Source organism: Polypterus senegalus, chromosome 3, assembly GCF_016835505.1.
Source record: "Polypterus senegalus isolate Bchr_013 chromosome 3, ASM1683550v1, whole genome shotgun sequence".
Lineage (NCBI taxonomy): Eukaryota > Metazoa > Chordata > Cladistia > Polypteriformes > Polypteridae > Polypterus > Polypterus senegalus.
Window position 1 is genome coordinate 281,833,538 of NC_053156.1, and position 25,406 is coordinate 281,858,943.

The 25,406-nt window shown below is 43.3% G+C and overlaps 1 protein-coding gene across 2 annotated transcripts in view; it reads right to left on the reverse strand.

The window, feature by feature from the left end:
- Positions 1-11,464, reverse strand: part of LOC120526242 (transcription factor Spi-C) — a 29,058-nt gene extending 17,594 nt beyond the window's left edge. The window contains exons 1-3 of one of the 2 annotated variants that reach the window (XM_039749313.1): positions 11,402-11,464; positions 11,165-11,205; positions 6,244-6,400 (exon numbers count right to left, since the gene is read on the reverse strand). In XM_039749313.1, the coding sequence (XP_039605247.1) occupies positions 6,244-6,400; positions 11,165-11,194 (187 nt within the window). In that variant the 5' untranslated portion in view covers positions 11,195-11,205; positions 11,402-11,464. Of the gene's footprint in view, positions 1-6,243; positions 6,401-6,640; positions 6,892-11,164; positions 11,206-11,401 lie in introns of those variants that run through there. The other variant, XM_039749312.1, reaches the window with a different exon arrangement.
- Positions 11,465-25,406: the final 13,942 nt, after the last annotated feature.

The following is a 25,406-nucleotide window of genomic DNA, read 5'->3' on the forward strand; positions in this document are numbered from 1 at the left end:
CACCTTTTTGCCAGTTACTGGTGATAATGGAACATACTTGTCTTAATTATTACTGGCTCACTTTTTAGGGTTCAGGGCCCTTCACTGGGCAGCATGGTGGCACAATGGTTAGCACTGCAGCCTCAAAGCTCGTTATTTTAGTATGGAGTTTGCAAGTTCTCCATGTCTGTGGGGTTACCTCTCATACGCCAAAGATGTCAGCTGACTTGCATGAGTGAGATATGTGGAGTATGGCTGGCACAGTACTGGTGCCCCTCTCTTTGCTTGCACTTCATGCTGTGGTTCCGGTGCCCCTGTATTGCTCTTAAATAGGCTCAGTATTGGTTGAATGGCGAGTGCAGCAGTTGTACTGCTCACTTGTCTTGGGTTCAAATCCCAGGCTGGCCACTCTGTGTGGAGCATCAGTACTCTCCTCACCTCCATTAATGCTGCCAGTTACCAGTGATATACAAAGGGAGCCAACCATTCCACATATTTATTATGTAGTATTCTAATATTTGCAATAAAAGAGTATAGACTAAGAAATCCGGATCTCCTTTAGACCATAAACAATTTTGGATGATGTTCAGAGAGAGAAAACAATACCAAGAATATTCAGTCCAGACGAATGGTGGCAATGGGAAGGCATAGAATATGAGAAATGAGATTCTTCACTAAACAGCAATAATGAACAGGAGCAGCAAAAACGTACAGGCATTGCAGCCCTCCATGAACTGATCTAAAGGCGTGAGGTTCACGCATGCGTGCCACACAGGGTCACTTTCCAGGTTCGCCTAAAGTAAGTGGCACCACCCCGGGATGAATGGGGGCACTGCCGCTAACAGTCTGGTCACCTTCTCCTCTCACAGCCTCGAGAGACCGCCCCCTGAGGACACCGAAACCAAAGAAGCCCCGCCCCTTCCTGTCGACGTGATATAACAGGAGACCCCTCCTGGAGGATGGTGTCTCATTTTTTAGATGTTGAGCTAACCCGAGCCAGAACTTCATCCCTCCGATTGGACGGACTTACTATTGACAAGAAAACACACATCGAAGTGCTTGAGTTTCGCTCTTTTTACTGGCTTTTCTGTTGAAATTAAACAGAGGTTTTACCCAGTTGGCATCCCAAGCGGCCTGCTTTTGTCCTGTGCCATCATTTCCTCCCACTGCTCAATAGAAATGATAATCATATTTGGCTGATGTCTTTTGTAAAGACAACTTAAACTTCTGTTCCAGCTTATCGGCAGATTGAAGGACTCGTTTAAGGCCACGTCACATTAGACGATTTCATTTATTTACTGTAACCTTATCGAGTCAGCAGTCAGTGAAGGCCGCTCGTCTCGTCTGACATCCCTAGAGGCAGGTGTGACTCTCTCTTTAGTCGTAGGGGTGGGCTGACAACTAATGAAGGCACACCCAGAAGTACAATGTGTGGAAGGCAGCGACGAGCAACGAGGAACACACAAACAGAACCGGAGCGCGTCTGCTGATGTCTCGTGTTTTATGTACCACGATAGAATGGAAAAAAAGCTAACAAAAGGACAGAGATTGTGGCTGAACTTGCCATACCTGTTAACCCTTTGTACAACACCTGCTCCATCAGGCAGCACGTTGTTAGGCGGCCAGAAAAAAACGGGCGAGTATGAATGTGCTGGAAGGTTGATATATGACATGCCCACCTGTGTAGATTATCGTGATAATTAAAAATATTAAGGCGCTTTGCCCTCTGCTTGGTTCGCATCTCTGCCGCTCATGTATCTGGATTTCACTTTCACCAAACAACAAATCTTTTAATTCTCACGGATACGTCTCTTCATTGGGAAGAAACGCTACTTTTACCTGATGACAATACGAATTAGACGATCTACAAGTCTCCGACTTAATGTTTAAATCTGAACAATATGTCATATCACCTATGTCCGTATATTCGATCTCATTTCGCTGTTCCATTATTTCACCGAGTAATAATTTCTATTTGTTTGCGCTAATGCGATCTTTACTCTCATTATTTTGAGACTTTCAAATTTTTCTACTTCCATTATCTCTAACCTGCTCTGCCTGCATATCGCACCAACGTTCTACTTTGTCATCTACTCTTTGTCTTTTATTTCCGGCCCCGGGCCTGGTTAAATCATTTGGCACAAAGTATCGTCTCCCGGGACATGAAAGTAACTCTTTGAGAAAGTCTCATCCCTAACCTATTCAAGGTGCATTGCTTCAGCCACTGAAGACACAGGCTGACACGGGAATCCTTAGTCCCAATGAAGGCACTCGGAGTCTCAGGACAGGCAGCAGAATCAAGATTTATTACATGGTGGCACATACAGACTTGTTACAGGTGCAATGAGCGAGCAGCCATGGGCAGCTCTACATTTATTACAGATCTTATCCCACAAGCCATTACTCATCCTCATCTGACTCCTATCACCCCCCCCTGCTTTAGTTCTGCCCCTAATTAATTCCACCATTACCTCAAAACCCCTCTCTGTCCACCATGTCTGTCTGACCGGGCCTACCTGCACTCCCTACTAGCTCAGCGCTTGCTGCCATTTTGTACAGCCAAAGAGTTCACATTCCCTCTTTAAGCGAGGCGCCCATCCTTCTCCAGCTCTCCTGCACATCTGACCTTTGGCTTATGAACTGTTGATGGTTTCCAAGTCATACAGAATAATAAAAAATATGAAGGCATAAGTCTTTTTAATCCTAACTCTTACATCTTAATCACAGGTGTCCAACTCCAGTCCTGGAGGGCTGCAGTTGCTGCAGGTTTTTGTTCTGACCCTCATTTTCATTAGTGACCAGTTTTTGCCGATAATTTAACTTTTTTCCTTAATTTTATTTGACGTGACTCAGACCCCTTAGTTGTTTCTTGTTCCTTAATTAGCAGCCAAACAATAAGGAGACACAAAACAAGCCGCCACGTGACCAGCTCGCCTGTGCCCATCACACAATATCTGAAAATAAAGAAAGGTGAAGGTCTCAGTACGGTTGATCTCTCAGATGACCAAAAATGTTTAACGGTGTTCTTAGAAAAAACAGAAAAACCAACAGTTTTGGAAACGTCTGCTGTGGCCTGCAGCAACAGGCCATGGAATTAAAGAACGGGTTTAATTAACAGCAAGAATTGGATTCTCATTAAGAGATCGGTTGGAGTGAAATTGGTTGGAGTTTGAAATCCCAGTGTAGCTGGTCATCTGTCAGCTCGTTTCACATCTCATTTCTGTTTGGCTGTCATTTAATGAAGAAACACATCAATTCAGAAGACTGAATCCTTAAAAACAGGGACATTAAAATGAAGGGAAAAGAAGTGAATGAACAGTGAAAACCTGTCACTGATTAGGAAAAGGGTTAGAATGGAAACCTGCAGGCACTGCGGCCCTCCAGGCCTGGAGTTCGACACCCATCTTAATGCTCAGTAAAACACAGCATTTCCTTTTCTCGTGTGCTTATAATACTTTTGTAGTATGTAGAGATTACCAATTTCAAGAACACATTTTTTGATACCACCACCAATGTGACCGCAGCCATTTTTGCACCAGTGCACTCAGCACACATTAGCTAATAGGGGCTGACAAGACAGCCAGTAGAGACAGGGGATATAATCAACCATGAATAACCAGGGCAGGGTGAGCAATTTAGCCTGGACATCCAAACCTCCGCCTACTCTTTCAAAAGATGACCAGAGACCTTAAATAACCACAGAACGTGGCACCAGTCTTACAGCACAGTGTCCCCATCACTGTGTCCCATATTCAGAACTTCTGCTGGCCTCACCAACAACTTCCTCCAGCAGCAACCCAAGCTTTTTCCTGATCCAAATACTGGCTGGTCCTGAACCTGCTTAGCTTCAGCTGGATGATCTGTGGCGGTGTGGCTGCTGGTCAGACAACGAAATCAGCAACAGCAGTCGGCAAGGCCGACATACCCAACAACAAGAATTTGCACAATACGACATGGGCTTTAGACAGACTGCTAGTGCAGTTGTGGTGTTAAAAGTCAATAGGCTGGTCACTACACCACCACAGTGCCTGCCTGAGCAATGGAGATAATGGCCAAGAATCAAACCACATGCATGTTACTGAGCGATCAGTGCCTTGTGCTGATAAACTGTGGCAGTGGTCAATATCAAGGTGGTCAGAGTGTGGTGTAGCAGTTAAGGCTTTGGACTTCAAATCGTAAGGTTGTGGGTACTAACACCGTGAGACCCTGAGCAAGACACTTGACCTGCCTGCGTTCCAAATGGAAAAACAAAATTAATGGAGTCAATTGTATCATAAATGTTGTAAGTCACCTTGGATAAATGCAGCAGCCAAATAAGTGAATGTAATGTCACATGTCAGGATGTGTAGCAACAGTCAGTATACCGTCAATATTGGTGTATGGAGTCCAAACCCTTAAGCACTACACCACACTACATTCTATGGCAGGAAAAATGGAGCAATCTCTCTACATATAAAATCCAATGTCGGTCTGTCGTCTTTTCACGAGAGAACTACTTAACGGATTTAGATCTGTTCTTTTTTCTATAATTTGCTTGAACATTCCGGTTGATTCTGCGACTTCTCTCATTGCGCTAAGTATCATAGATATATATCTATTGGATATAGATCCAAGGCAGAGGCTGTGGGCCAAGGGGAAGGGAAAGCATTACGCCAGGAGTGGGGAGCCAGGTGGGGTCCTCCTCACTCCCACGCCAGAACTCCGTTCGAGTCGCTCCACCTCTGCGTTTTGGAGCGTACCTTGCCTCCGCTTAGCTAGTGATACCTGTGCGTTTACTGATTTTTAAAGTTTGTCCTGTTTCACTACTACGTGGGACGTCAGGAGTGAGGTGCCGGGTGGGACCATCCATACTTACGTGCCAGCCTCCGTTCTAATCGGCCTACCCCTGGCCATGTTTTGGAGTGTACCTTACCTGCTCTTAGCTACAGATACCTGTGCGTTTACTGATTTTTAAAGTTTGTCCTGTTTCACTACTACGTGGGGCGGCGGGCAGGGCCCTCCACACTCACGTGCCAGCCTCTGTTTGAGTTGCTCTACCTCTGGATGGGCTCTAATTTAAAAATTGGTTGAAGAGGAAACCTGCAGCCACTGCGGCCCTCCAGGACTGTGATTGAATTAATTAAATTTGTCGTTGATAAATGAAAGTGCTAACAAGCCACATAGTTAAACACCAAGTTTCATTATCATCAAGGAATGAGGTCTAATCAGGAAAACGGCTGGAATGAAAACCTGTAGTCACTGTGGCCCTCCAGGACTGTGACTGAGGACCCCGGCCATAGAGGAACCATTTCTGGTTCCCATGAAGGATACAGAAAGACTGATTTATTATTTTTTTTTTAGATCTGTAGGCTCCATACAGTTCATAACCATGAATAGAGGGTGACAGATTTGTGAAATACCGATGGTACGTGATTTTAAAAGGACTCTTGCTGCATACAATCACACTACTGGTGAAGTCCAGGCTTTCTGAATTTCTTAGTGTCCTGCTAGGCAGCCATTAAAGATTTCAGTTCCCCAAACCCACATATTAATAGGTTTTTCAAAGCACAAAGAACCAACTCATATGCAAAGAACTGCTCTTAGAATTAAATGGTGCTCTGGCAAGCAATCATTCAACAAAGAATCACACGATTCTGTAAAGAACCATTAAATGCAATGAAAGAACAGTTACTTTTAAAGGTGATACAGTCACACTAAAACTGTTTAAAAGGAAGGCCTTGTCCGATCTACGTCTAGGTTTGCGTCCCACCTTAATCTCCTCGGGTCCATAAAATTAAAAAAAAAAGCGAGCTAAGAAATTTAATTGGTAAAGATTACCACGACGGGACTTCAAAAAGACTACGAAAAAAGCGGAATCTCCGTAGGTACAACAAGGTACCCCGCGGTGGTCCTAATTCACTCGAACTGCCGCGAGTAGCACATTCTCTATTAACCTTTACTTGAGTGTTTGGCGACACTGAACTAAGTGCTATCTTTGCCATGTAATACTAAATCTGAACTGCACAAGTTGTGACCGCGTGGTTCATCATTCTCTTCGCACGATTGTCATTACATGTCATTACACACGGGAGTTCCCCGGACAGGCGCTTCTGCTAATCCGAAGGCACGCGGGGATGCTGGGAACCGCAGCCACTCACTCGCGCAAGCGCATTTCAGATCGTGCGGGAGTTGGAGTGAAGTTGCACGCGACCTTCAGCGTTACATCGGCAGCTTAATATATAAAATAAATAAAACAATAAAATGCAACAAGGAAAGTCCCCTCACCGATCAGTCGCACTCCTTCCTCATTCCTGTGTGGATCCCCAGGCTCTAGCTGGAAATCCGCCAGTTGCCAAGTGAAGTTCTTCTGCTCGTTCAGATACTCCTCAATTACATCCAGATCGAGAGGAGAAGGGCTCTGGGTAAGTTCGTACAGGGGATACTGAAAAAGAATGAGAACATTTTAAAATCAGCAGCTGGCTGACCTCTCAGAGAATCACATGTTTAATTGACACTTGAGGACCCACATTGGTACCTTTGTTTTTAAGAGCAGCCCCTCCGCATCACGCCTTCCAGGCAAAAATCAAACGTTCATACATCGTCGCAAAACTACAGGTAGCATCAATTTAGCCAGACCCCCAAAAAAAAAACCTGTTAAAGCAAACCCTTTAAAGTACCCCACCTGTGATGGGCTGTCCGTTGAAACACAGATGAGGTGATCATTCATTCAAACATACAGAGTTACTGACTCGGTGCGTTTGTAGGATTTCTAGAGATCAGGGTCGCAGTTCCCTCGGTGATTATCGCGCATTGTTACTCATTGATATAAATCTGAATAGCGGGGTTTTTCCTTGACTCATAAATATTTGTTAGATCGAAGATCACGGAGGAGGTCCCTCTAGGTGTTTCACGCGAGTCGTATGTCTCTGTCAAAAAAAAATCCAAATGATCAGATGCTACACGGTGGACAAGACGATCAGGGGCTTGTCTCAATTGATGGCGTGTATGTGGGACTGAAATATCAGGGGCTTCAGTTCGGTTTAGCTGACCCAACCCAACCTTGAGGTCACTAGACTGACCAGACCCACTATGTTAGGGGATCACGGTTCAAATCCCTGTAGCGAAGTACCTCAGGAAGCGTTGCAGTTAAGGACATAGCTTTTGGATAATTTAGTCTTTCGAGACCGGGGGCAGAGGCGATCACTAATTAATGGGAAAGGCTCTTTGTGGGACCCCGTGCAACTCATCCTCTGCAACCCTAACCCCAGATTTGCTCCCCTGCTTTCGACGGAATGTTTTCCTCTCACAGCTCAACGGGACTATTACTATAAGAGAAGCTGCGATCCTAAATCAACCCGGGAGTCCGCCGATGCACCAGAGTTCCGTTCTATTATACGAAAGAAAAGTGAACAATTCTGCACATCTGTGGGTACAAATCACTGGGTGCTTTGAGAAATGAAGATCTGAGCTCTCACCCCATGATAACGTGATGTGCTCCGTCTCACTGTAATGGAACGCGCTGTTTAGAAAGATGGATGGATGAATGTCCCATTGCCAGTAAGGTCTAGAATAGCGGATGTTGCACAGATGATATTTGTACACCTAACCGCTAACAAATATGTTTAATCTTAATAAATAATCTGATATAGATACGACTTTTCAAAAGATCAGCCTCTCCATGTTAAAATGTTTTTTGGTGAATGACAGGTGTCAGTTTGACATCCTGCTCGGCGGACTCACGTCGCGTCTTTATGTTCTCTCCGTATACGCGTGCGCGAAGAGATCTTCAGATTCGCGCCTTACGCTTGACGCACATTAGTGAATTTTGCAAATTATCTATATTTTTACTTGCCAAAATGCAGTACTTAGTCTCTTTCCACATTCTGCTTGAATACAGTTAACCAAGTTATCTGAGGAATTTGATGTATTTCAGTAGTGACGCCGTCTTTTCAGGCGCGAAGAAGTCAAAAGACTTCTGAGGTGTGCGCGTCTTTAATGGCCGTAGACCTCAACCAACCGGGCATCCCCTACGACACCCTACACTCATCAAAATAGCGGTTCTGTAATGGCAAGTTGCTGGATTGTCGTTGAACCAGTACTCGGCAGAGAACCTTTTCACTCTGGATGGGTTCGTTGCGTATGGATTTGGTTCTTTGGGCTTTGAGATGGTTCCTACTATGTGGACAAAGCAGAAATCTTTTAATGTATAGTAGGCTACCTAACAGGATACGGTCAGGTCAAGAATACCTGATCTGAGCCTGTGTTATCGTCATTTCAAAATCACGACGCCACTGGTAGGTGACAAATCTGCTATCATCTATTCGAGGCTCTTCATGGACCCTGTTATGGATCTGTGTTGTTATCTTGACTGCTGCAAGAATTATAATTAAAAAAATCCTGTTTTCAGCTAACAGGTCGACTTTATTCAGCCACACTCTTAACACCGCCGTCTTCCTTTATCATTCTTCGGGCTTTATGACCCAATGACTCCTGGGATTTGTAGTTCCCATTATCATCTTAACATGTAAATAAATCAGGCTTTGTGTTTAAGTATGTGCTGTGTTGATGTTGTGTTACTGATGTGTTATTAATCTCTAATGCATCGTCTGCTGTCCGGAGGTGGCCACCATAGCAGGACTGTCCTGTGTCCTGACAGCCAGAGGATAGACTGCAGTTTCAGGAATTAATGTCCAAGTGCGTTCACACTGCAAGTAGTACTTCTTAGCAGTCGGGCCATCTCTGTAAGCGTGTGAGGGCACCGGTCTATGGAGGGACACTCCGGAAAAAAAAATAAAGAAATAGATAAATAAAACGAGTAAATATTTTTTTTCTGGAGCATTTTTATGGATCGTTCATTTGGAGAGAGTACTTGCGATATGAAATTGGTTCTTTGGATTTTGATAAGGCCCCTAATATGCGGAGAAAACGTGAATTTTTAATGTCTAATAGGCTACCACGGTACTGACAGATCAAGAAAAATAGAACCGAGCTTGTGTTATTGTCTGCATGAAGAGACCTTTCTAAAAACAGGAACCTACAGGTATTTCAAAAATCCGTTATCGTACGTTCAGTGTTATTTATGGAGCCTGTTACGGGTCTAATGATTCATTCTTTCAGGAACCTTCCTGTGGATGGTTCCTTTGGGAAACAAGAATGGCTCTCCTATGGCACTGCTCTGAAGAATCACTTCCGTGTGTACGCTGTAACATACGGATACCCTAGAAGGTACCACCTGCTGAACTGAGGTGCCCACCATAGCCGGACAGTCCAGTGTTTCTGACAGCCTGAAGGCAAACGGTGCGGTCCTCATGTGCGCGTAAGTCGACGCTTCGGAGAACTCGTGAGGGCTCCGATCTATTGAAGAATACTTCGGACAAAATGAAATGAGAATTCAAGCAAAATGACACATTTTATTGGCTAACTAGAAAGAGTACAATATGCAAGCTTTGGAGGCAACTCAGGCCGCTTCTTCAGGGATGCCTCGAAAGCTTGCATATTCTAGTCAGCCAATAAAAGCTGTTCTCATTACATCCATAATGGCTAACACGGTGCAACACCCTAGTACTACGGACACACACAAAAAAAGTTAATAAATTAAGCAAATATGAATTTCTAGAACATATCTGGAACATGATTATCCTATGGCATTTCTGTGAAGAATCACTTTGGCACCTTTATTTTAAGAGTGTATGCTGCCCGGAGGTGGCCACCATAGCAGGACAGTCCCGTGTTTCCGACAGCCTGAGGACAGACTGCAGTTTTAGGAATCAATGTCCTCAAGTGCGTTCACACTGCCAGTAGTACTTGTTAGCAGTCTGGCCAGCTCTATAAGCGTGTGAGGGCACCGATCTCTGAAGGATTATTTCAGAGATAAATAAATACATAAATAAACAAACAAATACATTTCTTTTTGTAACATTTGGATAACAAGAATGGTTCTCCATTGACATTGCTCTGAAGAACCACTTAAGAGTGTATGCTTTCCATACTGATGATCCCTAAAAGAACCGCCTGCCTGGAAGTGGCCACCATAGCAGGACAGTCCCGTGTTTCCGACAGACTGCAGTTTTAGGAATCAAGTGGGGCGGCACGGTGGCGCAGTAAGGAGACCTGGGTTTGTGGAGTTTGCATGTTCTCCCCGTGTCTGCGTGGGTTTCCTCCGAGTACTCCAGCGTCCTCCCACAGTCCAAAGACATGTAGGTTAGGTGCATTGGCAATTCTAAATTGTCCCTAGTGTGTACTTGGTGTGTGTGTGTGTGTGCGCCCTGTGGTGGGCTGGCACCCTGCCCGGGGTTTCTTTCCTGCCTTGCGCCCTGTGTTGGCTGTGATTGGCTCCAGCAGACCCCCGTGACCCTGTAGCCAGCATATAGCAGCCTGGATAATGGATGGATGGCTGTCCTCAAGTGCGTTCACACTGTACGCAGTCTGACCAGCTCAGTAAACGTCAGAGAGCATCCATCTATGGAAGATCATCCCGGACAAAATTAAACAAATAAATAAAGTGTGACATTGCAAATGGACTGCTAATTAATAAAACTGAACATTCCGAATTGGCTAATTTAGCCAAAGAGGAGGACTTACCCTCAAGTGCCCCTTTTAGCCTGCATGGTCAATAAATAACGAGCCTTGTTCGCGATTTGTTTCGTGGGTCTCGCCCTGGTCACTGACGTTTTTTTTATTTTCTAGATATATTTGTATATTCCAATGGAACCTCATCTCGGCAGCGCTACATAAGCAAAATTCTTTCTAGAACCTACGCGTGGATGGTTCTTTTCCGAACCTAAATTGTGAAACTCACTGAGAAGCCACTTTGGCACCTTTCTTTACTTTTAAGAGCAGACTCTCGGCAGCAGGCCATTCAGTAGCGGAAAGGCAAGTCCGGGATGAAGGATGATAGGCTTGGCAAAGATGGTGTTGGGAATATACAGAACGAAGTCGTAGTCAACAAATGGGTGTGACTGGCAAGTCCAGTGCCGCTGCCAGGTTATTTTGCGCCCCAGACTAATCTTATCAGTGCGCCACCCGACTGTTTGGTAGCTAACCCGTGCGGCTGGGTGTCCCACCCCCCTTTATGATGGTCGCCTAGGTGAATGCCTAATTCGCCTTAATGGTGCTGGCAACAGTGGTACCAGCAAAGCCTCCATGAAAGTAATAATCCGCAATCAAAAAGTGGCTAATTAATTAGTATAAAATATAGAAGTCTTACCATTGAAACGGGCTCTAGAGACGTCAACATTATGGATTACTCTGAAAATGAAAAAAAAAAATCGCTCATGAATAATAGGTAAACACTGCTATAGTTATTATTTTGTTCTTATCCTTATAACAATCCTGCTATTCGATTCTTTAACTCAAAGCTTAAGAAAGCCAAGAGCTACACATCCACACACCCTCCAATGCACATAACACGAAGAGCCGCGTATAACGGATGAAGAAGCTTCACCTGCTCGAAGTCGCGCGTCACACAAAGTCACCGAAGGGCACGCGCGCAGCCAGTGAATTCCGCCACTCACCTGCACTCGCGCTCCTCCTTTTTTATAGACGATCCTAGCGCCCTCCTACAAAATTCCCTGGTGGGACTGCCAAATGTGTATCCAATACCTGAAATCGTTCTTATCACTTTATGCAAAGACAATCAAACTGACAAAACAACATAATTAAATAACAAACCACAGAACCGTAGTGTTATCTGTCAATTCGAAAACAGTTCCTGGTGAAGTAAAACATTTGGAAGTCAGAATTATTCAATTTTCACGGAGACTCCCAATTGGAATAATTTATTATGCCGTTTTGGTGATACGTCTTATCATATGTAAACATGTCGGCTTTGTTGAGCTGGGGCTTATTGCGGCGTTTAAAGATTCTCAGGTTTAAAATCACGGACTGATAATTTTATTTACTGGATGGAGTGGAGCGCCAGAACGAGCCTTTAGGTCGCAATAAAACTTGAAGAGTGAGGGGCAGCGTGAACGCGATCGGCACTGAAAGTACGGCAGCTGAAGGTCCTCAATATTTACATTTCCAGACAATTTAAAATAAAAAAGTGCTAAATGTTATATTTCCCTGCTTACTGGCACAGACGTGGGCCGCTAATCCGCGTGTGAATTCCCGACTGGCTCAGCACCTGCACTAATGGTGGCCGCCCGTGGGACTCAGCGCTCGACTCTCAGGACTTCTGTGTGCTTGACTTGTCATTAAAGGGGGTTCTTCAGAGCGATGCCACAGTAGGGGAACCATTTAAAATACCCATACACATGAACGTTCTAGAAAATAAATATTAATTTATTTAGAACATAAAAAACATGAATAAATAATAAGAGATGTATGAAGTGGGCTCATCATTTGAAAAGGACTCTCGCTGCTTGCCGTAACGCGCAGTCCACATGTTCTTGGTCTGCTGTGTCCTGCAAGTTAGCTTACTCCACATTCAGGATTTCTGTTTTTGTCCACTTATTAGCAACCTTTTCAAATCCCACAGCACCGACTTCGTATGTAAAGAGCGCTACCCTGATGAAATCCATCCATCCATTATCCAACCCGGGGTCACGGGGGTCTGCCGGAGCCAATCCCAGCCAACACAGAGCGCCAGGCAGGATGCCAGCCCACCGCAGACCCTGATGAAATGGTAAATCAAATGTGGCGTGTTTATAGCTGTGCCCTCCATTAGGCTGTGGTCCTCTCCAGAGCTGGATGGGGCGATCTGAAAAAGGCAGGATTTATAATTTCACATTTTCAAAACACTCGTCAGCCCCAGGAATAAAACCCAGACAGGACGCTGATCTACCAAGGTGCACAAATGTTAAAAATAACGGTGTCAGACTCAGTGCTTCAAGTGGAACCAAATCACTGGTGGTACTCTGTTTATGGTGACACATTTGCATTTAGGGGGGAACTTTCACAATCAAACTTTGAGTACCATGATATAATAACACCCACTTAATAGGTTTATGGTTCCCCCTCATAAATGAAAAGGTGCCAGTATGCTAGGAATAGTAGGTCTCCTTTGATGCTTTGAACAATGAAGGTACAGTGTGCTGATATTCAAGGGTACACTAAGAAAAAGTGCCAGTACGCTTGATGAGTCTCCCCTTGGGCCACGAGCACCATAGTGTAGTGGTATTCAATGGCAAAATAAGAAAAGGTGGCAGTATTCGAGTTAGGTCTCCAGTGATGGTTTGAATGATGCAGGTACAGAGTGCGAATATTCAACGTTACACCAAGAAAAGGTGCCAATACTCTAGATAGGTCTCCCCTTAGACTATGAGCATCACAGGTATAATGTGCTGGTATTCAATGGTAAGCTAAGAAAAGGTGTCGGTACTCTAAGTAGGTCTCCTGCGAAGGTTCAAGCACCGCAGGTATAGTGTACCAGTATTTAATGGTACACCAGTATTCTAGGTAGGTTTCCCCTGTAGCTTTGAGCACTGCAGGTATAGTGTACTGGAATCCAATGGTATGCTAAGAAAAGAAGCTGGTACCCAAAATAGAAATTGGAAGTGGTTAGTACTGGTCTACTTCAAGCACTTGCTAGACCGACTCTGCAGAGTGATGCAATGTTAATTAATATGCTAAGGAAAGGTGCCGCTACTCTGGTCTCCCATGAAGCTTCAAGCACCACGGGTATAATGAACCGGTATTCCACAGTACGCTAAGAAAGGGTGTCAATACTTGAAGTAGGTCTCCCATGAAGCTTCAAGAACCACATGTACAGTGTGCCAGCATTTAACGATATGCTAAGAAAAGGTGCCAGTACATGAGGTAGATCTCTTGTGAACCTATGAGCACTACAGGTATAGTGTACTGGTATTCAATGGTAAGCTAAGACAAGGTACCGGTACTCAAGTTAGGTCTCCCATGAAGCTTCAAGTACCACAGGTAGAGTGTACCAGTATTTAACAGTACACTAAGAAAAGATGCCAGTATTGTAGGTAGGTTTCACCTGTAGCTTTGAATACTGCAGGTTTAGTGTACTGGTATTCAATGGTACTCTAAGACAAGGTGCTGGTACCCTAAGTAGAAATTGGAAGTGAAGAGTACCGGCCCACTTCAAGCACTTGCTAGACTGACTCTACAGAGTGTTGCAATAGGGGTAACATTTTTGGTTCCCAAAAGATCTATCGACATTCCAAAGAAGAATCTTTATTTATTTAGATCTGCAGGTTCCCTAAATGACCATCGTCAAGCACCAGTGCTTAGGGAACATCTTGAAGGCTTTGGAATGGGTAAGTCGTGCCACCCTGCACAGAGAGGGGGAACTCTTACTAATACCATTCCCTTTTTTATCCACAGTTCAGATGTTCGCCACTGGCACCCCTTCTAGGTGGCAGTATAAAACCATTTAAGCGACTGAAAGCTGGCATTCATTTGAGGACCATCCATTAAGGTGGAGGGATTGATCCTTTGCCTCTTATGCAATGTGTTGTAATCTTCTGCCATACATTGTTCAAAGACATGTGGGTCTGATGCATCTCTTCAGTTAGAAAAGGGGTTAATATTTATGTGAACTCCTTGGTTGGCCATTTGTGACAGGTGGCTGTCCCTCCCAAAATCAATGAAAGGACTTCAATGTTATCTCAAACTAGATGTCCCCTGCTGCTCTGCCCACGTATTAGTAAAACAGGACAGTGAAGAGGACCCTGCCTGGCTCCCCACTCCTGATGTCACGCTTCCCCCTCCTCTCGGCCCACAGCTTCTATCTCGGATTAGCACAAACATATCACTCCTGCAAGGGAACTATGATTCTTAGCGCGATGAGAGAAGTCACAAAACCAACTGGAATGTTCAAGCAAATTCTAGAAAAAAACCCAATCTAAATCCGTTAAGTAGTTCTCTCGTTTGCTAGCTAAGCGGAGGTAAGGTACCACTCCTGATGTCATGCTTCCCCCTCCTCTCGGCCCACAGCTTCTATCTTGGATTAGCACAAATAAATCACCACCGCAAGCGAACTTTGATACTTATTGCAATGAGAGAAGTCGCAAAATCAACCGGAATGTTAAAGAAAATTCTGGAAAGAAAACTCAATCTAAATCCGTTAAGTAGTTCTCTCGTGAAAAGCAGATAGACATACAGACAGACAGACAGACGTTGGATTTTATATATACAGTATATAGAGATGTGGGCAATGGGGCGAGTACCTGTGACAGCCAGAGTGCTCTCTCGGTTATCAACGCTTCTGCTGCCGTACATCCCACTTATGCCCCTGCAAAGTCAGACCTCTGGGTTGCTACTTGTAGTTGGAGTTGTTGGATCTGTTCCTCCATGTTACAGATGACTGCTCCCAGATTTGGTTGGACTTGCTGTTGCTCGATTTTTGAGTCCCGCCGACTACGTCACTGTAATCTGTACAGACAAAGCAAGAAACATAAAAAGTTTGGGGTACCAGCCAGTAACACTCTTGAATGAAGATGATGAGGAAAAGTGGCAAAGGAAAGTGCACTTGTGGGTACAAACAATCGGCCTCAGCCAAGACAAAAAGAAAAGGTGAGGGATCGATCCTTCCTCCTTAATGAATGGTGGCTTTCAGTGGCTTTGAAGGTGTTGCGATGGAAGTAGAAGGTGGGTCAGTGGTCCTCCGGCTGGCGAATGTCTGAAAGGAGACTGTAATAGTGAACGTGCCTCCTCTCTACTTAGGGTGGTATTGCTTACATTTTAGAAGACTTCAATATAATCCCTAACTGCACATGCTTGGCACCATGAATAGATGATAACAGGTCTATGAAACAGCAATGTCTTCATGATTTTAAAGGACTCTCATTGTGCACAATCCCACAGGCTCAGTTTAGGTTCTGATCTGTCAGTTTCCGGGTAGGTTGCCTACTATACAGGGTAAGAGAAGGACAAGACAACAATAAAGAGTTGGGGTACCTGCTTACTGACCTCGTATAATTGAAGGATTGTACAAAAACAAAAACATACAAAAGTTGCAGAAACATCTTTAAAGGTGCAGATTCAAAACAGAACTAACACAGATAGCAGATTTGAGTGGATCTGGCAGGAAGAGGCGGGTCCGGGTGGCCAGACACCAGACGTGATGTCAGAGGTGTTACAGCTGTCAATCACCCGGTCTGCAGAAAGAGGAAGAGACAAGGCTTTAGGACATGGCGCCAACCCCTGGAGCGGCACTAGAATTACAAGCATTGGAGCTCTTCACTTATAGGCACACATGTGACAACATTAAGGATTTTGGTTTTGCCCGTATTCAAATCCCGTAAACACCAGAATTGACACTACTCCTCTGGACCCTTGAGTAAGGACCTTAAACTGCAATTGCTCCATCCTGGGTAATCTGAATCCAGCCCTGCAAGTAGGTCCTCCAATTTAGAGGGAAAACTTAAGGGTTGGTGGCAGGATTGGCACTCCAGTCATCTTAGAAAACACTTCACACTGTTCCACTGTGGTGCTGAGGTGTCACCTGCTGCACTCAGGTCCCAATCCAGGGGGTTCATTGTGTGGTTGGTGCAGCAACGAGCTATTAGCTCAAACTCCCAAACCTCTCTCTCTCCACACATTAGGAACCTTTTCAAAGTTCAAGTAATAATAATTTCATATGCAACGGCCTTTACAGAATAAAATGGTGTAGTTCTTCAAGGTACCGCACAATCCAATAAAGTGCCATTTTAGAACTGTTACTGTTAACAATTACAACTGTTACTGTTACAACTTAGTGCAGATGTTACATTTTTAGGATGAAGGTGAGGAGCACCTGGAGAAAACCCCACCAAGAAACAGGACAGACTTGCACGCTCCTCACAGAGAATGATTGGAAATCGGAGGTGCGAGGCTGCAGCTCTAACTGCTGTGCCACCACTCCTCCTCTGCAAGGATGTGTTATTACTGATCTACAGGAATGTTGCATATCTCACATATACTGAACCTCAGCCTGGGGTCACAGATCTCTCTAGGTCTTAAAAGATAAGGTCAGTATTTTTCAAGCTGAAGTTATTTCTTCACAAACATGGCATGTATGCATTCACTATGTGAAATTGTGTTCTAAAGTTAAGCATTTTCAGTAAATTTATATATATATATTGTCACACACATGTGAATAGGAGGCAGCTGAAGGGCTTGGAGATGAATGATAATACATCTGCCCAGGGGGTGGCGGGGCGCACTAACGCTCTTTTTAAGTTCCCTGCAGACCTTTCCCGGGAAATCCTACCAGGAGCCACCGCCTTGACTCAGGACATCCCACTTCCGGTCCCGGCCCCAAGGACGACATCACTTCTGGTCCTGGCCCCGAGGACGACATCACTTCTGGTCCCGGCCCTGAGGACGACATCACTTCCCCTGGAATTCAGTTCTGTTTTGGACTCTGTCTTGTAAACTTGACTCAAACTCACAATATTTACTTTTTGCAGCCAGGATACTGAATACGGGTGGCTGCCCCAAATCTTGCCATGTCCCTTGTCTCTTCTTATTATATACATATATATATATATATATATATATATATATATATATATATATATATATATATATATATATATATATATATATATATATATAAACTGCTCAAAAAAATTGAAGGAACACTTTGAAAACACATCAGACCTCAATGGGAAAAAGAAATCCTCCTGGATATCTATACTGATTTAGACTGGGTAATGTGTTAGGAACGAAAGGATGCCACATCGTTTGATGGAAATGAAAATGATCAACCTACAGAGCCCTGAATTCAAAGACGCCCCAAAAATCAGAGTGAAAAAATTATGTGGCAGGCTAGTCCATTTTGCCAAAATTTAATTGCAGCAACTCAAAATTGTACGCAGCACTTTGTATGGCCCCTGTGTTCTTGTATACATGCCTGACAACATCGGTGCATGAGATGACAGATGGTGTTGTGGGGGATCTCCTCCCAGATCTGGACCAGGGCATCACTGAGCTCCTAGACAGTCTGAGGTGCAACCTGGTGGCATTGGATGGACCAAAACATAATGTCCCGGAGGTGTTCTATTGGATTTAGGTCAGGAAAGTGTGGTGGCCAGTCAATGGTATCAATTCCTTCATCCTCCAGGAACTGCCTGCATACTCTCACCACATGAGGCCAGGAATTGTCGTGCACCAGGAGCCACTGTACCAGCATAGGGTCTGACAATGGGTCCAAGGATTTCATCCTGATACCTAATGGCAGCCAAGGTGCCTTTGTCAAGCCTGTAGCGGTCTGTGTGACCCTACATGGATATGCCTCCCCAGACAATCATTAACCCACCACCAAACTGCTCATGCTGAATGATGTTACAGGCAGCATAATGTTCTCCATGGCTTCTCCAGACCCTTTCACTTCTGTCACGTGCTCAGGGTGAACCTGCTCTCATCTGTAAAAAGCACAGGTCACCAGTGGTGCATCTGCCAATTCTGGTATTCTATGGCGAATGCCAATCGAGCTGCATGCTGCTGGGCAGTGAGCTCAGGGCCCATTAGAGGACATGGGGCCCTTGGGTCACCCTCATGAAGTCTTTCTGGTTGTTTGGTCAGAGACATTCACACCAGTGGCCTGTTGGAGGTCATTTTGTAGGGCTCTGGCAGTGCTCATCCTGTTCATCCTTGCCCAAAGGAGCAGATACTGGTCCTGCTGATGGGTTATGGACCTTCTATGGCCCTCTCCAGCTCTCCTAGAGTAACTGCTTGTCTCCTAGAATCTCCTCCATGCCCTTGAGACTGTGCAGGGAGACACAGCAAACCTTCTGGCAATGACACGTATTGATGTGCCATCCTGGAGAAGTTGGACTACCTGTGCAGCCTCTGTAGGGTCCAGGTATCGCCTTATGCTACCAGTAGTGACACTGACTGTAGCCAAATGCAAAACTAGTGAAGAAACAGTCAGAAAAGATGAGGAGGGAAAAATGTCAGAGGCCTCCGCCTCCACCTGTTAAACCATTCCTGTTTTGGGGGTCATCTCATTGTTGCCCCTCTAGTGCATCTGTTGTTAATTTCATTAACACCACAGCAGCTGAAACTGATTAACAACCCCCTCTGCTACTTAACTGACCAGATTAATATCCCATAAGTTTCATTGACTTTATGCTATACTCTGATTAAAAAGTGTTCCTTTAATTCTTTTGAGCAGTATATATATATATATATATATATATATATATATATATATATATATATATATATATACTGTATATATATACACTCACCTAAAGGATTATTAGGAACACCTGTTCAATTTCTCATTAATGCAATTATCTAATCAACCAATCACATGGCAGTTGCTTCAATGCATTTAGGGGTGTGGTCCTGGTCAAGACAATCTCCTGAACTCCAAACTGAATGTCAGAATGGGAAAGAAAGGCGATTTAAGCAATTTTGAGCGTGGCATGGTTGTTGGTGCCAGACGGGCCGGTCTGAGTATTTCACAATCTGCTCAGTTACTGGGATTTTCACGCACAACCATTTCTAGGGTTTACAAAGAATGGTGTGAAAAGGGAAAAACATCCAGTATGCGGCAGTCCTGTGGGCGAAAATGCCTTGTTGATGCTAGAGGTCAGAGGAGAATGGGCCGACTGATTCAAGCTGATAGAAGAGCAACTTTGACTGAAATAACTGCTCGTTACAACCGAGGTATGCAGCAAAGCATTTGTGAAGCCACAACACGCACAACCTTGAGGTGGATGGGCTACAACAGCAGAAGACCCCACCGGGTACCACTCATCTCCACTACAAATAGAAAAAGAGGCTACAATTTGCACGAGCTCACCAAAATTGGACAGTTGAAGACTGGAAAAATGTTGCCTGGTCTGATGAGTCTCGATTTCTGTTGAGACATTCAAATGGTAGAGTCAGAATTTGGCGTAAACAGAATGAGAACATGGATCCATCATGCCTTGTTACCACTGTCCAGACTGGTGGTGGTGGTGTAATGGTGTGGGGGATGTTTTCTTGGCACACTTTAGGCCCCTTAGTGCCAATTGGGCATCGTTTAAATGCCACGGGCTACCTGACCATGTCCATCCCTTCATGACAACCATGTACCCATCCTCTGATGGCTACTTCCAGCAGGATAATGCACCATGTCACAAAGCTCGAATCATTTCAAATTGGTTTCTTGAACATGACAATGAGTTCACTGTACTAAAATGGCCCCACAGTCACCAGATCTCAACCCAATAGAGCATCTTTGGGATGTGGTGGAACGAGAGCTTTGTGCCCTGGATGTGCATCCCACAAATCTCCATCAACTGCAAGATGCTATCCTATCAATATGGGCCAACATTTCTAAAGAATGCTTTCAGCACCTTGTTGAATCAATGCCACGTAGAATTAAGGCAGTTCTGAAGGCGAAAGGGGGTCAAACACCGTATTAGTATGGCGTTCCTAATAATCCTTTAGGTGAGTGTATATATATATATATATATATATTATAAAAGGAAATCCTGGGATGAGAGAGAGGTCCCGCAAGATGAAACTTTTTGCCAAGAGATTTTGACAAGTCCCGCCCTCCTCTCAAACATTTACACCCACGTCCACAGTCCACCCACTTCTCATTCGTGTGAATGCTATTGTCAGACGCAGTTCCTGTGCTCTCAGCTCCAAGTGGGGAGACAAAGAGTAGCAGTCAAAGTAGAACATCGTCAAGAGGTTCAAAAACGTTGACGCGATACACAGGCAGAGCAGGTTAGAGATTATGAAAGTACTAAAATTTGAAAGTCTCAAAAAACTGATAGTAAAGATCGCATTAGCGCTAACAAACAGAAATTATTACTTGGTGAAATAATGGAACAGCAAAAAGAGATATATGGACAGAGGTGATATGACAGAAGCATGATGATATTGTTTGACTTTAAACTTTAAGTCTTGTTGATCATCTAATTTGTGTTGCCATCAGGGAAGAGTGATGTTTCTTCACAATGAAGTGGCGTAGCAGCGAGAATTAAAAGATTTGTTATTTGGTGAAAGTGAAATCCACATACAGTATGTGAGTGGCAGAGACGAGAAGTGGCTGGGGGTTGGCGAGCGAAGGGAGCTAGAGGAGAGTGTTGACCATACTGGTGCTTTACAACAGAGGCTGTATTTTCTTTCAATTTACAGTAAATGCTTAACTTTATAGCACAACTTTGCATGGCTAATGCTTATATTGACCTTCAACCTGAAAAATACCAAATTAATAATGACAGATTATCTTTTTGATCCGTCTCTTCATCTTCACTAATCGCAGCTTTTTCTTTCTCCCCAATTGCCTTTCTTCTGCTCTGGCGTTGCTCCGTCCTGCTCCCCCTGTATGTGTTACCTTCTTTTTCCTTTTTATCCGTACACCTAACAATAGCCAAAATGTTGTGTCTTTAGCCTTATTTTATTTTATTTTGAATTTAGTGGCGCTTGTGGTCATGCAACGTATTCACGTCACAGTCAATCTCAATATCCACTTTGCACAGAAATCTTTGTTATTTTGTGACGGGGTTAAATGTTCACTTCTCCCTTTATCATTTTCAAAATGTAGATAAATGGCTGAGGGAAAACTGCTGTGCTACAAGAGTCCATAGAACATTCATTCAGCTTGTTAAAATAAAGTATACTTCCTTGTGTAATCACTTTTCCTGCTTCTAATAAAAACAAACAAATACAAAATTAGCCTGTGTATATCACAGATAAAGGAGCCACAACTTCCTCATCACGCGTTTCCCATCTTTTGGACTTAACTTGGAAGGTAAAATTAGCAGGACAGTCTGCATGAACTTTATAGTGCAGGGTAATAAGAACACAGCTGCCATAGAGAGACAGGTAGTGTGAAAGGCACTATATGATAGATAGATAGATAGATAGATAGATAGATAGATAGATAGATAGATAGATAGATAGATATGAAAGGTACTATATAATAGATAGATAGATAGATAATGTGAAAGGCACTATATAATAGATAGATAGATAGATAGATAAATAATATGAAAGGCACTATATAACAGATAGATAGACAGATAGATAGATAGATAGATAGATAGATAGATAGATAGATAGATAGATAGATAGATAGATAATATGAAAGGCACTATATAACAGATAGATAGATAGATAGATAGATAGATAGATAGATAGATAGATAGATAGATAATATGAAAGGGACTATATAACAGATAGATAGATAGATAGATAGATAGATAGATAGATAGATAGATAATATGAAAGGCACTATATAACAGATAGATAGATAGATGTGAAAGACACTATATAATAGATAGATAGATAGATGTGAAAGGCACTATATAAACGATAGATAGATAGATAGATAGATAGATAGATAGATAGATAGATAGATAGATAATATGAAAGGCACTATATAACAGATAGATAGATAGATGTGAAAGGCACTATATAATAGATAGATAGATAGATAGATGTGAAAGGCACTATATAAACGATAGATAGATAGATAGATAGATAGATAGATAGATAGATAGATAGATAGATAGATAGATAGATCCAACCAGCTTCTGTTTTTAATTGGACTTCTGAGCTAATTAAGTGATGTGTTATTGCCCAGATTCTGTGTTTTGGGAACTATCAAGAAATTAGAAAACTAGGTTTGGTTAGAAAAAAAGCTATATATTAAAATGTACTATGAAGTTATATGGGAATAATATATATTTTTTTCTTTTTAACAAAATTTTCATCTTGATTTTCATTGTTTTTCCAGGCTTTCTAATTGTTTAATTAATCCATTGTTATCAGTATGCTGCTGCTGGAGTATGTGAATTTCCCCTTGGGATTAATAAAGTATCTTATCTATCTATCTATCTATCTATCTATCTATCTATCTATCTATCTATCTATCTATCTATCTATCTATCTATCATTAAGTGAACTGCATGTTCAACTGAGTTGAGGTTATTTGATTGACTCGACCATTAAAAAATATTCCACTTCTTTGATTTGAAAAGCACTTGGTTTGCTGTCACAGTGTGTTTTGGCTCATGTATTGTGACGCTTTGTCCTATCAGTTTTGCAGCATTTGTATGAATCTGAGCGGACAGTATAGTCGTGTACACTTCAGAATTCATCCTGCTTCTTCTGTCAGCACTCATCTCATCAACAAACATCAGTGACGACTTCCATTGGCAGTCACACACACCCATGTCATAGCACGGTCTCCACCATGTGTCACAGATGATGTGGTATTCATCGGATCCCAAGCTGTTCCTTTCCTTCTCCATATTCTTCTATGTCCATCATTCCAGTATATATTGATCTTAATTTCATTTCCCAAAAAAGAAAACTGTTCCCAAACTGGATTGGCTTTTAAAAATATTATCTGGCAAAGTCCAATGTTTTCTTCCTATGCTTGAGGCCTAACAGTGGTTTGAAGTTTGTGGAAGTTTGAGGTCTTCTCTTGATTGTAGACTTTGACAATGACAGGCCTACCTCACGGAGAGTGTTCTTGGTTTGGCTAAATGTTGTGAAGATGTTCTACTTCGCCAAGGACAGAATTCTGCAATCATCCAGCACAGTTGTCTTCCATGGTCGTCCAGGCCTTCTGGTGTCACTGAGCTCACCAGTGTGTTCCTTCTTTTTAAGAATGCACCAGATGGTAGATTTGACCACTTCTCATGTTTCTCTTATCTCTCTAAAGGGTTTGTTCTGTTTTCTCATCCTAATGATGGTCTGTTTTTACTTGTATGGACACCTCTTTGGACCTCACAATAAGAGTTCACAGTAACAAGTTCCAAATGTAAATTCCACACTTGGAGTCAACTCCAGACCTTCTGCCTGCTTAATAGTTAATAAAATAATGAGGGACCTGCTCACACCCGGCTATGGAACAGCTCGTCAGTCAACTGTCCAAATGGGGAGACCATGTATAAAAATGGCTCGTGCGATATTCCTGTTAAACCCTTTGAATTAAAGCTGAAGGCCTACACTTCATTCAGGTAAAGATTTCTTCCTTTCAAATCCATTGCGGTGGCATAATGAGCCAAAATTATAAAAATGGTGTCACTGTCCAAATACTTACGGAGCTGACTGTAAGTCTGTGACGTCTAACACCAGTTGGCTGCGTCAGTGATGATTTAGGGTGTCGTATTAAAAGGTTGTAATGTATTTATATGTTGAAATATTTTGTGTTTAATATTTGTAAATAACTTAGACTGCTTTTCAATGATCTGTGTTCACTTTGTCTGATGGTCAGTATCAGGAAAGCCAAATTCAATCCTCTGTGATTCAGTCAGTCATTCTCTAACCCACTATATCCTAACACAGGGTCACGGGGGTCTGCTGGAGCCAATCGCAGCCAGCACAGGGCGCAAGGCAGGAACAAACCCCGGGCAGGGTGCCAGCCCACCACAGTCTGTGATTCAGTGTTGTAAAATAATAAAATGTGAAAACAGGGGGCTGAATACTCGCTGTATATGGATAGGTCATGGTGGGCATGATTGTCTGTGTGTTTTGATGGTGCTGCACCACTGTGGCTCTTCTGATGAGACATTCAGACACTTCATCGTATGCACACCCGACAAGAAACCGGAACGTGCGCTCGATTTTCAAGACCCTTTAAATTTTAAAGTGTACAGTTTGACTTCTGCAGTACATTTCTGAGCGCTTCTAGTTTCATTTTAGAGTGTTTCATTCTTCATTTCCATTTTACTCTCATATCGCCAACTTGAATCTGTGGGGGTGTTTGTTGTCGTTAGTCCCATAAGGTACGGGTTTTGCACTGACGCTGTGGCAACGCTATAATTATACGTATGCTGAGCTTCTAGGAATTCAGAGGCCCACCATTTACTGATTCAGAGGAATTTCCATGCCTCCTTTCATCATTTCATTCGTAGCTTTCCTTTTTACAAACCTGTTACTCCAGCTGGATTGGTCGGATTTCTTTTCCCAGAACGCCGTTCACTTGTTTGTTTTGCTCTTGATTCAAATGGGTCTTCCCCTCAACATTTCTACACTTACTGAACTTTACCTGCATAGTTCATGAAAAGGTGTATTCAATAATATTGGAAATAAGAGGAAATAAAATAAACAAAGAACAAAACGTAGTAGGAATATAAGCATTGAAGGGAGTGCTCTGCTGACTTTGCTTTGTTCAGGAGAAGGCGGGTTAGAAAATGACTGAGTGACACTTTGTGAAGAATGACATGGATGGACTGCCAATCCTGGTTGGGATTAACCCCATACCCCGTCTTAGCCAGGAGGCTGGTATGGTGTGCCAACATGGATAGACTGGCATTCCAGTTGGGTTGCACAGAAGATCTTTACCTGGGCCAGGAGGCCAATGTAATGGAAGGACTGAAGGAGACCCCCAATCGAGACTGTTTGTCCCCCAGACAGCCATACCATCTGTGCTTCAGAACAGGTCATCCACCTGAAGATAGGCATGTTTGGGCCCGGCCAGTACTTGGATAGTGTGACGATGCGGGTTCTGGCTCCACGCTCCCATCACTATTCGGAAGCCCTTGAACCCAACACCGTCGATAATGTTACCGAGTGAGCTAGTCAGGGGAGGCAATAAA